The sequence below is a fragment of the Anser cygnoides genome, chromosome 2, assembly GCF_040182565.1.
Source record: "Anser cygnoides isolate HZ-2024a breed goose chromosome 2, Taihu_goose_T2T_genome, whole genome shotgun sequence".
In the NCBI taxonomy this organism is placed as follows: Eukaryota; Metazoa; Chordata; class Aves; order Anseriformes; family Anatidae; genus Anser; species Anser cygnoides.
In genome coordinates this window covers 100,230,249-100,243,045 of record NC_089874.1, presented here as the reverse complement: position 1 = coordinate 100,243,045, position 12,797 = coordinate 100,230,249, and the positions used below count along the sequence as shown (strand labels likewise).

General features: G+C 40.8%; 1 protein-coding gene across 6 annotated transcripts; it reads left to right on the top strand.

Annotated features, from left to right (window-relative positions):
- The first annotated feature begins 6,563 nt into the window (after nt 1-6,563).
- GMNN (geminin DNA replication inhibitor) lies at nt 6,564-12,248 on the top strand. 6 transcript variants are annotated; one of them, XM_066992712.1, is made up of 7 exons: nt 6,564-6,620; nt 7,179-7,242; nt 9,026-9,124; nt 9,471-9,606; nt 10,323-10,405; nt 10,484-10,594; nt 11,755-12,248. In XM_066992712.1, exons 2-7 carry the CDS (start codon nt 7,186-7,188, stop codon nt 11,944-11,946), a joined length of 678 nt encoding a protein of 225 aa, XP_066848813.1. In that variant the 5' UTR covers nt 6,564-6,620; nt 7,179-7,185; the 3' UTR covers nt 11,947-12,248. The 6 variants fall into 6 exon arrangements, with proteins under 6 accessions (XP_066848813.1, XP_066848814.1, XP_066848812.1 ...); XM_066992713.1 differs by having other exon boundaries at nt 6,580-6,647; XM_066992711.1 differs by having other exon boundaries at nt 6,593-6,681.
- The last annotated feature ends 549 nt before the right edge of the window (nt 12,249-12,797 follow it).

The window sequence follows — 12,797 nt, the reverse complement described above, 5'->3', positions numbered from 1 at the left end:
TACGGCCACAGCTCCTGTCCTTTGCACAAGGGATTGGGCAGCTGCCCAGCCCCGGGCAAAGGATCGAGTCCAAAAATTTGTGTTGAATGTCGTGCTGGCACAAGAGCAGTGTTTCTTCTTGAGGGCTTTCGAGAGGCCGCTCAAATCCTCTCACAGAAATTCAGAAGGGGATAGGGCCTAAAGTTGCTCTGAGTTGCTTGTGCATAGATTGGTGCTCCTCCTCCCTTACCAAACTCTGTGAAGGATTTTTTCTTCTCGTCCATTGGCTAGTAAAGATATCCTGGCAATGTTTACACAAATAAGAAGTCCAAACAACTAAAATATGTTTATCATACATATGAGGATATGCACAGAAATACCTGCACTAAGAAAGCCATAAGTAATAGCTGTCTTGTCCTACATTGTGCTTCTTTCCCTCCATAGTGCACAACGATGAAGCTCTTAGAGTAGGAAAAAGTATATTACATAGTATAAAAAAGCACAGCTCATATAGTAGAAAAAAAAAAAGTAGAAAAATAATACATCAACATCTTAGTTAAAATAACATACATTATTACTTAAGTAGCATTGCTGCTCCTGAATGACGGGAGTTAAGACCTAGCAAAATAAATGTTTAAATGATATTGATCTATAATTCTCTTGACAATTGTACAGTTCTCTTTACAATTGTATAATTTTCTTGACAATTGTATATTGTTATTCTTCCTTGTGGTTATGCAACTTTGTATCGTTTATAAAAGAGGCTTGTGTGCTTGTGTGCCAGTGTGTTTTTTACAACTGTGTCATTTGGTCTAATGAGAGACTGCCTCTCTCTTCAAATCTTGTTTCAATCAGTATAAACTTCATCATGAAGGGAAGGAGGCAGAAATGTGGGTGGTATACAAAACAAACACGACAAGTAGGTTGTGGCAGTATATGCAAAATACGTGATAGTTCTTTTTTAGGCTTCAATCCCATTAGCACAGCAAAAAATTGTGTTTCTCGTGCATGTAAAATCCAGGCTGAGCTAAACGGTCAGTGGCCTGGGTCAGCTTGGTTAAAGCTGCACATACAAATGAGCTGGTGTCCTTTCATCTTTCTTCCACTCAATGTGAGAAGGACTTCGCTACTGTGTCACTGTAGTCCTGTAGCCCTTTGGGAATCGAATGTCTGCAGATCCCCAGGGGCTTCTGTCGAGCAGCAGAGGGGTGACAGTGCTCAGCTGTCACCCTGGAGAAACACAGAATCAGGCAGCATGGCCAACAGCTGCCCGTGAAGGAAAGACCTTGTCACAAAAACATATTATTGCTATAGTTTTCCTTGGGAGATAGAGAGATGTTTGAGAAATGTAGTTTTGAGAAGCACTGCAAGCACTTGCAACTGCAAGTTGGTTGCTTATATATACATATTTTATTTTCTGCTGTGATAAACTTGTATTTCTATTCTCCATTTAACTGTTTTCTTGCTGTTTTCAGTGAAGTTAAGCACTGTACTTTTTCACATGTATGTTACATGATACGTTGTGGGCTTTTCTGCAAATTAAAGAGGATTGATAACTTTATAGAAACACCTTGGTTATTTATTTTTTCAAAATTGATACGATTTCAGATTCTATCTCCTGTTTTCAGAATTAAAAGTTTACTTATAAGCATGTGGGCAAGATTGTACTCTAATGCCAATGCTCTAAATTCCCAACTTAATAATTAGTTTTATTTTTTAAAGGATTATAACAAATTGATATATAAATTACAGACGTAGATAGGAGCAGATGAGATGGAGCCTGTTATCTTTCTGTTTATACTTCCCTTTTGTATTGTACTGGCCGCATATGTTAGAAGTACTATCAGCCCTGAAGCTACTCACTTCAAACACAGAACTATGATTAATTCAGTGCCAAATGCTTATGCATGAGGCAAAAATAAATTAGTATTCCTTTGTAAATTCAAACAAGACAAATTAGTGGCAATTAAAACTCTTTCATGTACTTCAGAGAATACTGTAATTCACTCTGTTCTATCTTTAGAGCAAACATTAGTTTCTAAGGCATAACAGGAATGCTTTTGTGTAGAGAAATGGCAATGTTTGATGTGGAAAACATTCCTTACAGCATGCTGTGGACAACTGTGCATCCACCGCACAGCTATTGCTGCAGCGTTAAGCTTCATTCATCATTTCCCTGCGTCCCGCCTTCTAGCTGTAGGACTCTGGTCATAAAATGGACCATACATTCTTGGGCATGTGAGGTATTGATCCTTGACTTCGCTGAACTACACCTACTTTTTGATGGGTTTGTTCTATCTTAATAATTATATTTGTATATATATATATAAATAAAGACGATTATTTGTTTTTCATTTTTCACTTGCCCGCTTTGTGCTTTTCTGACCTGTTTAGGAGTGCTGAGTATGTGCAGTTATGATGTCAAAAATAGCTAAAGGTTCTCAGCACCTTAGCTGAGAAGACAGCATCCCCAAACATGGGCACACAGACAATTGCCTCTTTGAGTGTGGTGGTCAGGATCTCTTAAACAGCATGGGTCTGGTTTTGTTTAAGAAATACATGTCTCATCTCTAAAACTGTAGCATTTATTCTGAGAATATCTGGACTGCATGTTAAAAGCAAGGGTCTCTGCCTGCAATTTGTACACAAACCTGTGATTCAAATTCCATCGGACAAATTGTTTTGGTGTCTGAAAGACAATTGACTCTTTGTTACTCTGCTGTGTCATTTTTAACTTATGTTCTCAGCTAGTGCTGTGCAAATGCATTTGTCTTCATTAGACAGGTGCACTAGCATGACAAAGGTAGTTATGTTCCAATGTAGTTTTTGTGTTTGCTCAGCAGGTGCTTGCGAGCACAAGAGTAAAATTTGAAACAACTTGCTTTAATTATTGAGTCTGAAAACAGTATTCTAAGTACTGTCAGTCAACAGAATTGGAATTAGCTTTAGATTAATCAATTCCTAGCCTTTGTAGGGAATGGTTCATTTTTAAATCTTAAAGCAGCAGGCAAATGGTGTTTTTTTCCAGGTAAATACATCACTGAGATTAGGACCTAACTGTCCTTTATGGGATTTCTTAGCAACTCACACAGTACTAAGGAAAAAATCAGAAGGTGAGATGTAGATTTTTTCTTTTAATCTTTCCCCTCGGATTGATCACTATTAACAGGACAATCTCACAGAAAGAAACTGCAAACTCTCTGGAAAGATTTCATTTACAGCAGCGGCCATTATAGAAAACCTGCTTTGCCAGGATGCAGGGAAACCTAGGGAAAAGAAGACAGGTCACGCACTCGTGAGTTAACACCCAAAACACCCGTAAACACGAGGTAACGCCACAGAACCGGCACTGCGAGGGTGGGGAAGCGCTGGTCAAAGCGGGGCCACGCTGCCACCTAGTGTCACCCAGGGGATGGATGGCAGGGGAGCTTTCCACGGGCACGCTGAGGCACACCGGCAGGCCGGGGGCAGGAGCGCTGCGTGCTCAGTCCGCTCAGGATGCCCACGGTTTTTGTGTTTTTTTCTTCCGAGCTTTCTGGGGAGTTCTGAGGAATCCCCAAAAGATGCCAAGTTGGGAGCCAAGTCTCGCAGAAGACGACAGCTGAGCAAGGTGTTGGGTAAGAGCAGCGAATAATTCACTGCAGCCCAGGATTTCTCAGCTTTTCTTTTCACCCCCTAAAATAAACGGCACTTTTATTGGACAGAAGAGACAGGAGAAGGGAAGCAAGGCAACCCGAGAGCCACAGTTCCTGTTTGCTGATTCAAAGATCCAAAACCCAGCCTCAGGGCTTCACTCCTACTTTCTGGCTTGCACCCAGAGCAGGACTGAGATAAGATGTTCACATGCTTCAGAGGCGCAGCGCTGCACTGGGTCTCCTGAACCCTCCCCGCAGTAGTTCTCTGCATCTAGAACAGTCGCAGTAGTTGTTTATATTAAATACATTAAATACATAGGAAAGCATTTATGATATTTATGTAATAAGGAAATTTACGTGATACAAAATAACAATTTAATTTACCTGCGTTAAATGTAGCGGGTAGAAATAGAAAGAGTATTTAAGTACCCCAGAGCTTGCTAATTCTGTGGATTAAAAGAAAGGCCTTGACAAAAGGCACAATACGACTGTCAAATAAAATACCATTTTGCCAGTACTTGATTCAGACAGCTAAGTCCAAACCTTCCAGTGAGCTCTGCTGTACAATGCTTAGGAAGTTTCCACACACATTATGTGCTGTAAGAACCGATAACATTTATCAACAGCAGTACAGTATAAAAGCCCTAAAAAGTACACATTCTCCGCTGCCGCGAACAATCTAACAAATTGGCTGAGCTCTATGGGAAACCTCAGCGTGTTTGCTCAGGCTCACTTGAAGTGCAAATAGTCATGAGTATTCATCACACCGAGTTATATTTTTTATGAAACAAACAAGTTGAACTGGCAGAATATTGCACTCAATCTGAAGAAAGGTATATTCTGCTAGTCTTGGACTTGACAGATTTTTTTAGGTAAAAACCCCTAATTAAATGTAACTTTCAGTCACAAAAATGGGAATTATTACCAAAAAAAAAAAAAAAAAGCAACCTGAAACCTTTTTGTGAGATTTGTTTTTATATATAATTATGCTGGTTCCCACAGTTAGACTATGAATAAGCTTCTAATAATAAGCTCTCGGTGTTCTTTCTGACATGGTGAAGGGATTCTTTACAAAGCTTTCAAACTGAAGAAACTGAACAGAAGGAAAACTCTTGAGACACAGCGGTTCATTACAGGACGTGTTCTTCAGCTGGATAAATTGAAGGAGTGGCACCTTTGTAAAAAAACTCCAGATCATATGCCTCCAGCAAGGAACAGATTAAAAGGACAAACAAACAGAACTGTCACATCAGAACCATCGCCCACTACCTTGGCCCTTTCCAATTATCAACATTTCCAAAAGCAGTTCTTCCACTTCTGAGCTGTAAGTTTACCTGAAAAGCTTTTTATAAATTAAAATTGAATTTTGAAAAGGCAATCTTTAAGTAGGTTTCACTTGAGAACGTTAGCATTACATATATTGTATCGCGGCCATAAAATCGCTTTGTAAAATAGTATTGCCTTTCATGAATATAAATCTATGCATGCATATAATTTTAAAAATGTATATAATGCAGTTCATGCTGTGTATTTTATTAAAAATGCTGAATATTTATATTGTTAGATAACAATATTTTATGTTGTATTTATATTTCATATATTAAAATCATTTCTATTTTTTTTATGTGTACTTTACCCATAACCACATCCTTCTGAAAGGAGATTTAATGCTGGAAAGAATTATGTCAATCTTTAATCAGAGTTTAGTATATCTGCTAGTGTTTTGGAATATGGAAATTTAAAAATTTATTCTAAAATCAACAAGATTTAAATTAAAGCATGAACACTTTTTTTACAACTATAACAAAGCAATAGTAATTTAGATAGACATTTCTTCATGTATTGTTTCTGTTTTCTTCATAAAGCTTACTTTATTTAAAGACAAAGCTTACTGAGGTGACAGTTTGCTGATGGCACTACATTATTCAAGATAATAGGAATAGGGCTGAGTGAAAAAATGCAGAAGGGTGTTACGGAATTTTGTGACAGGATACAACAGCCAGTGAAGTTCATAGTAAATAAATGTAAATGAAGATACATAGGGGGAATAAATCTTAATTTTACTTGTTGGATAACATGCTTTGAAGTGAACATAATTACAGAATAAGATCTCAGAGTTATGACAGACATTTCCACAAAAATACCAGACCAATGTTCTGCAGTGGTTAAAAAGGCAAAGGTTAAAAAATGTCATGTAGCTCCCAGAAGAGCAGAAAGATGGAACAGGAATGATGGAGCAGACCTCGGAGAAAGAACTGGAAGGGGATCTGTGAAAGGAGAAGGTAGATGAGGGCTGGTTGTTTGTTATCATTTCCAGTTCAAGGCCTGGGGACATCAAGTGAAGCTATGGGAACCGGGCGCAAAAGAACAAAAAAAGGCGGGGGCTCTTCAGACAATGGCTGTTTGAGCTCTGGAACCACTTTGCCAGAGGATGTTGTGGACAATTAGAGTTTAAATGGGTCACCGGGAGACTGAGCAAGTTTATGCAAGAGAGATCAGCTTTATTTCCTTGTACTTGTTTACAGATTTCTTAATTCATTTTTTATATTTTTTTTCAGACCACGACTCTCAAGACATCCTCGTGTCATACAGTTTATTTCCAAACCGAAGACTGACGGTGGTATGCTAAATTAATACTTCAGCCTGTAATTATAATAATTCCTAATAGCTTCATAATACTGCCTGGAAAAAACATTGACGGCTTTCCAAGGCTAGCGGCGAGACCTTGATTCCGAGGAGTGTGACCTTCACTCTGCGGATGCTTACTGGCAAGTCAGCAGAAGATAACCTTAGGATAAACAAAACGCCTCAGGCGGGCGGCAGCGGTTCCCTCACGACACACCCACCCCGCCACCACAGGGGCCCCGGCGCCGCCGGCGGGAGGGGCGTGGCTCCGCCGGCGAGGCGGGGAAAAGGGGGGGCCAGCGCGGCCTGCGATTGGCTCGGGGTCACGTGACGGGAGGGGAGGCGGGAACCCGCGGCGCCGCAGCCGCGCCGCTTTATAGGGTGCGGCCCGCTGCGGGGAGCGCGCGGGTATTGCTGCTGGCGGGGAGCGGGCGCCGGGCGGGTGAGGGGGCGCGCGCGCGGGGGGCTGCAGCCATTGGGCACGCGCCGCGCTTGCACTGGGGCCGTTAGGGACGGGCCGCGGGCGGGCGGCAGCGTTGCGGCGTTCGGGGCTTGGCGGGCTGCGGGCTCGGCTCCCCATTGGCTGCGCGGCGGCGGGGGGCGGGGCCGTGGAGTCGGGGGGGGGGGGCGGGCGCTGCGCTGCGCTCCCGCCATTTTGGGTGTGCGGCTCCCTGAGGGGCAGGGTGGGCGGGCAGCGGCATGGGGGTGGGGGGGTGTCCCGCTCCCAAGTGCCCTCCTCAGCCGGCTGTGGGCCGCCGGGGCTCGGTAACCGTGTGAGCTGTGCGGGGTTTCAGTGCTGTGGTAAGGGGCTATGAGGCGATGTGGCGGTGTTACGCTGTTTCTGAGGTGGTGTTGCGGTACTCCGGTGTTTCTGAAGCACAGTTGCAGCCAAACGTGCTCATCTCTATATCTGTTTATTTATTTTTTTTTCCTCTGTAGTGATCCTATGAATTCCAAAATGAAACAAAAGTTGAACGCGGAGAAGTCATCGGGATCTTTGCAGGTATAAGCTCTGACGTGTTGCAACTGAGGTACAGAGGCAGATAAAGAATAGAAAATACATGCTGAAATTTGTCAAGGCTGCCCGCATAAAGATGAAATTCATCAAGGTTGCCCAGAACATACTACTTGCCCTGTTCAGGCACTGTACAGGCCAGTGTCTGGGAAGCGGCCTGTCAGTCTGACACGAGCTTTGTATCCGAATGCAGAGGAATCTGTTGCAGTGTGTTCCCACCTGATTTACCTCCTGTTGGCTTGGGTAATGTCCTGGTGTGAAGTGTGTTGGCTTGGGAACGCTGTGTCCTGCTCGGGCATATGTGTTCGTGGCTACTTTTTTAAATGCTCAACAAGCTGTTTTAATTTGACATTGAGGTAGCTTGCTATCTGTCCATGTGACTTTTAGATGCCAGCTACCTGTTGTATTTCAAGTACCGAATCAGTCTAGCTGCTAGGACTCTGCAAAGTAAGCTTTATAACCTTTACCCTTTATTGGGAGGAACTTTTAGAACTAAATCCATCTTGACCTGAGCATGCTTTTAACTGAAGTATGTAAGTAGGTTTCTTTCCAAGCCAGCTTAAAGAACTATAGTTGCCTTGGAATTGATGTTTCCACTAACTTTCTTTTTTTAAGAGATAACTGATTAGAAGTTACCCAAGTTTATAATTCACTTACTCTTGGTACAAGACTATTTTGTGGCTAAATGTAGACCCTAATTGGAGTTGTACAAATGCAATATAAAATAGTCTAATAGCCTCTATCATGAGGGTAGAGAGACTGTAATGAGAATTTATGGTATTAATGACAGCAGCCATTTGATAGGTCAGGCTTCTTGTAATTTCACATAAATACTTATGTGCCATGGGTTAACTCAGGTATTGGTCAATAGTTCTTTGGCGGAGTATACTTAACTCTAATCCTCAATAGCAGCAAGCAGTGTCTGACACACGGCGTGATTCCTGTTCCCACAGTAGTTAGTGTTTGTCCTGCAGTTCAACAGCAGGGTAATTGGTGGCAGAAACTACCGTGGGAAAGGCGAACTCTTGTCATACGAAGTACAGTGTGAATCAGTAACTTTCTCACGCTGGTGTGGCATTGTATTCTGGCTGTTTTTGCTTGGTTGTCTGCCATTGTTTGCTATCCCATGGTGGCCATGTAACCAACCCAATCAGAAATCTTTAATGCAGGAAATAGGTATTTATGCATGACAAGAAAGGTGATAAACATACTGTTTATACAAAACAATGGCCTGTCTGGATCCAAGCAAGGAAGCCCTTAACTCTAGTTTGGTGGATAATTGAAGCAACATGTCTATTTAAATGAGCGCCACTTGAGGGTGTGTTCATAGGTAATAAAAACGGGTATGGCTTAAAGTAATGTGAATGCCTTTGCTAAGTAAACTTGCAGTAGCAGCCACTTCTGTCTGTGTCCCCTCAGAGACTGATGCTGCTGTTGTCAAGTACACCTGTGGGAGCTTCAGCTATATTGTATGCGTGCCTCTGCATTTTAAATGGCCTTGAAATCTAGTCATAATATTTCTGCTATGACTTCTTCAGGTTCCCTTATGAAGGCTAAGGGTAGAGACTGAGCATAACTTCATATGATTAAGATCATCTCTGCTGTAAATGATTAGATCCCTTTTTTGCACAAGCCTTGAAATAGGCTTAAGTATCATCTTTTCTGGAAGAGATGAGCCATGGGTTATAGTAGTGGACGCATGATAAACTTGTGAGTTTCTGTTTATGTAGAAAAGTGTGGCAGCCCTCTGAAGCAAGGTTTGTCTTTTCAGAAATACTTCACAGACGCTGCATGCAGTGCTGCCCCAAGACAGACTCTTAAAATGATTCAGCCTTCAGCAAAAGGTTGCCTGGTTGGCAGAAGTAAAGAGGTATGCATTAGAAGATCACTTGTAGTTGTGTAGTTATTTCTACTTGTAGTGAAATGCTTTTGAACTTTAATGGAAAAAGCATAGAATCCACTAACTAGTGGCTTACTAGCCACTGAGGCTTACTATTTTAGTAATAATATTAAAAACTAGTTACCTTGGAGTACTTCAGGAAAAATGTTCGACACTCTTCTTGTGTTAAGCATGTTTATTAAGGATGTTGTCTGTAAGCTTGAACTAGTAAAGAAACTGGAGCTGGTAGACTTGCTTGTTGTTATGGGTAAGCTGACTTAAATTAAGTTCTGTTTTTTTAAACTGCTTAGAAGTTAAACCTGTGTGTCTTACGCAGAAGAAATCTTCAGTCAAAAGGAAACTCTGGAATAACAAGTTGACTTCCTCAACTTGTAAAGCTGAGGTGCCTGTGGACAAAGAGCAAGAAAATGAGAATATAGATGATGCCATTCAAGCTGTAGATCTCATTAAAAGTATGTGGTAATTCTTGAAATATTTTGTTCCACTTAACATCCTGATGGGAGCATAGCATTCTAACTTGAAGCATGGTTTCTTTGTCAGCTAGATAAGCATTTTGTGTTTTTATGTTACACTTAGTGGGTATTTCCTCTGTAGTATGGTGAATAAAGTATATCTGTCTGCTGTTCAGTAGTTCCAGATACCAGTTACCGTAAACTCATTGTGTGCAGTGCTGAGAAGTCCAGTAGTTCATTATTTTAGCTTATCTACAAGCTTTCAGATGACTAAGTTAAAATGAAAGTCTGTCTTGATGTAGTATGCTGCTGCAGAAACTCCCTAGTTTCTCAGGACCGGTATAAAATATCTTTAGTTTAATGGGAGACTGAAGTTCAGTGTGGATGGTGACTTGGGAATAAGACTTCTGTCTTCCATAAAGTACAAGTTAAGGCTGGGAGTTGTAAACGTGACCATCCGTCTTAACACAGCATGCTGTCATGCCTGAAGCAGTTTCTAGAAGACTCAGCCTGTATAGCCATTAATACAGTGTGGGATTTTTGTCTTCTGTAAACTCATGTTTCTAATTGTAAATTTACAACAAATCCTGTGGAAAAACACTACACGGAATTCTTATTCTTGCAGTATAAAGAACACTTGTATACAGGTTAGGTTTCTTAAGATGATCTCCGGAGTTCAGTCCTAGGCATGGACTTACTGTATCTTCTTACTTCAGAAAGTCCTTCATCTCAATACTGGAAGGAAGTGGCTGAAGAAAGGAGGAAGGCTCTGTATGAGGTTCTTCAAGAAAATGAAAAGGTAGCTAGTGAAAGATAAGGAACTTTGGTACCACTGGCTATTGTCCTTCTGTTTTAACATCTTGTTTCTTGAACACAGTTGCACAAAGAAATTGAACAAAAAGATGGTGAAATTGCCCGCCTAAAGGAAGAGAACGAAGAACTAATGTCACTGGCTGAACATGTGCATTATATGACCAGCATGATTGAGGTACTTAAAGGCAGTGTTGTAGAGCAAAAGATGTGAGAAATCAACAAGGATATTTTAACAAATAATGACTGGTCTAAAAAGTTTATTTAAAGAAATTCTGTTCCCTCCAAACGCATAATGGATAAAAAAAAAGTTCATGTAAGAAAACTGATAACTCACACTGAGTTTTTGTACAGAGCTTTTAATATAAACTTAAGCTTTTACTGGCCAGGAGAGCACATTTCTGCACTTTGAGCAAAGTTTTGGAAGACAACTGTGTCTCAGTGCAAAATCTAGCTAAGGCTGATTCCATTAGCTAGTAAATAGTTTAGGAAAAAATACATATTTATTTTGCACTTTAAATTGCAGACCTAAAGTAGGTTAACTTCCGAAGGTATAGATGAAACTACACAGCTGCTATACTTCAGAGTTCCCTGTGGACAGGTATCCTTGTCACTGATTCTGTGGAAACAGAAATTGTCTGTAACAGCTCCTGAAACTGAAAAATACATAGCCATGGAACCTGGAAAATGATAACTGAGGTTGTTTTTGTACAGATTGAGCTCTCAACTGGGATAGGAGGCTAAGTGCCTGGCAGATTATTTCAACTTTGATTGGACCGGGGAGGCGGTAATTAAGTTAAAGATTATTGTGAACTACTCGATTAAGAAAGAAGTAAACTTCATCAAGTTAACTTTCAGTTAGGACTGAACTAAAAAAAATTGCACTAAGACTCCACTGCTTTGTTCCACCTGACCTTGGTTTTCAGGCAGTGCTGACTGTTAGTGAAACTTAGGCAGAAATTAAATGACTTAAGGTTCTAACGTAGTGGGTCCTACCTGTGGTCCCTCAGTAGTTAACTTATTAACTGTAAGCTGTTCATTTCTAAGGCTTTAGTTCAAGAAGGCAGCAGAGCTGAGCCTTAAGATCAGAGTAGGTTAAAAACTTGTTGTAGTTTGTTAATCAAGTGCTAGAAGTTACTGTGTCTTCTAGTTATTCTAGACTTAATGTAACTTATCTCTGGTTAAAAAGTGAATTGAATGTGTTAGTTTAAGTTTAGGAAAATGATTGTAGTATATAATGCTATAGATAAATTTGGTTGTTTAATCCTTTATGCGGTATTTCACTGGCTACTACTCAGTGTGAACTTGGTACTTTCTCTGTCCTTTGCATTTTTCCAGAGGTTAACAGGGCAAGAAACCGACAATCTCAAGACATTGAGAAGTCTGGCTTTAGAGGAATCCAAACAAGAAAATGAAGAATTTAACCCAGGAGATGATGCAGACAGTAGTTCTGAAGAAGGGCCATTGCAAGAATCATGTGGGTTAGGGAAGAGTATATCAGACGATACTTCAAGTGAAGCAAATTACTGACAGCTGGAGTGATGACCTTAAATAGGCTTGTGTATATGCCTTCTTTTAACTGCAGACTTCCCCTTGAAAGGATATACTAAAACTTTCCAGGTATAGAAGCTTGTGGGAGCATTGCAGATAGTGGTTTTTAACTGGAATTATGTAGCAGTGAGTATTTGTATACTGCTTGTAAAGCTTGTTACAGGCTGCAGTTAATTGCTTGTTTAAAGTCCAAATACTGTGTATTTTGAACTGTTGTGTAAATATCATTTGGTCTGACATGACATGTGAAAACTGATAAATAAATCTTTGCCTTACTAAAACAGCCTCTTTTTTGAGCAGAGAAAATAGCTGGTTCCAGGTTCAGAAGTCAGATGTGGCTACTGTAGATGGAAGTTTCCTGACTATTTGGGGGGAGTGCCTGGGCAGCATTCTGGAGAACAGAATTGTTTTGGGGGGATAGGAGAAAGGAAAAGCCAAAGGGAGGGGAAAAAAAAAAAAAGGAACTTGTGCTGTTGGTGAGACTTCAAAAAATCTGAAGAATGGGTAGTAAGACTCAAAGATCTTAAGGTTTAATTAGATTTATGCTTTTCAGGCTCCATAAATCACTACCTCTGCCTTTTAAAGGAGCCTTTTCTAAGATGTGTGAGAGCTGAAGTGGAAAGTATTGGTGTTCTGGAAATACTTTTGCTTTTTTATTTATAGAATAGTTCAGTTGTAAGGGACCTACAGCTACCATTGAGGCCAACTGCCTGACTGCTTCAGACCTAACCAAAAGTGAAAGCATGTTACTGAGGGCATTATTCAAACCTCTCTTGAACACTGCCAGGCATAGGGCATCAACCACCTCCCTAGGAAGCCTGTTCCAATGT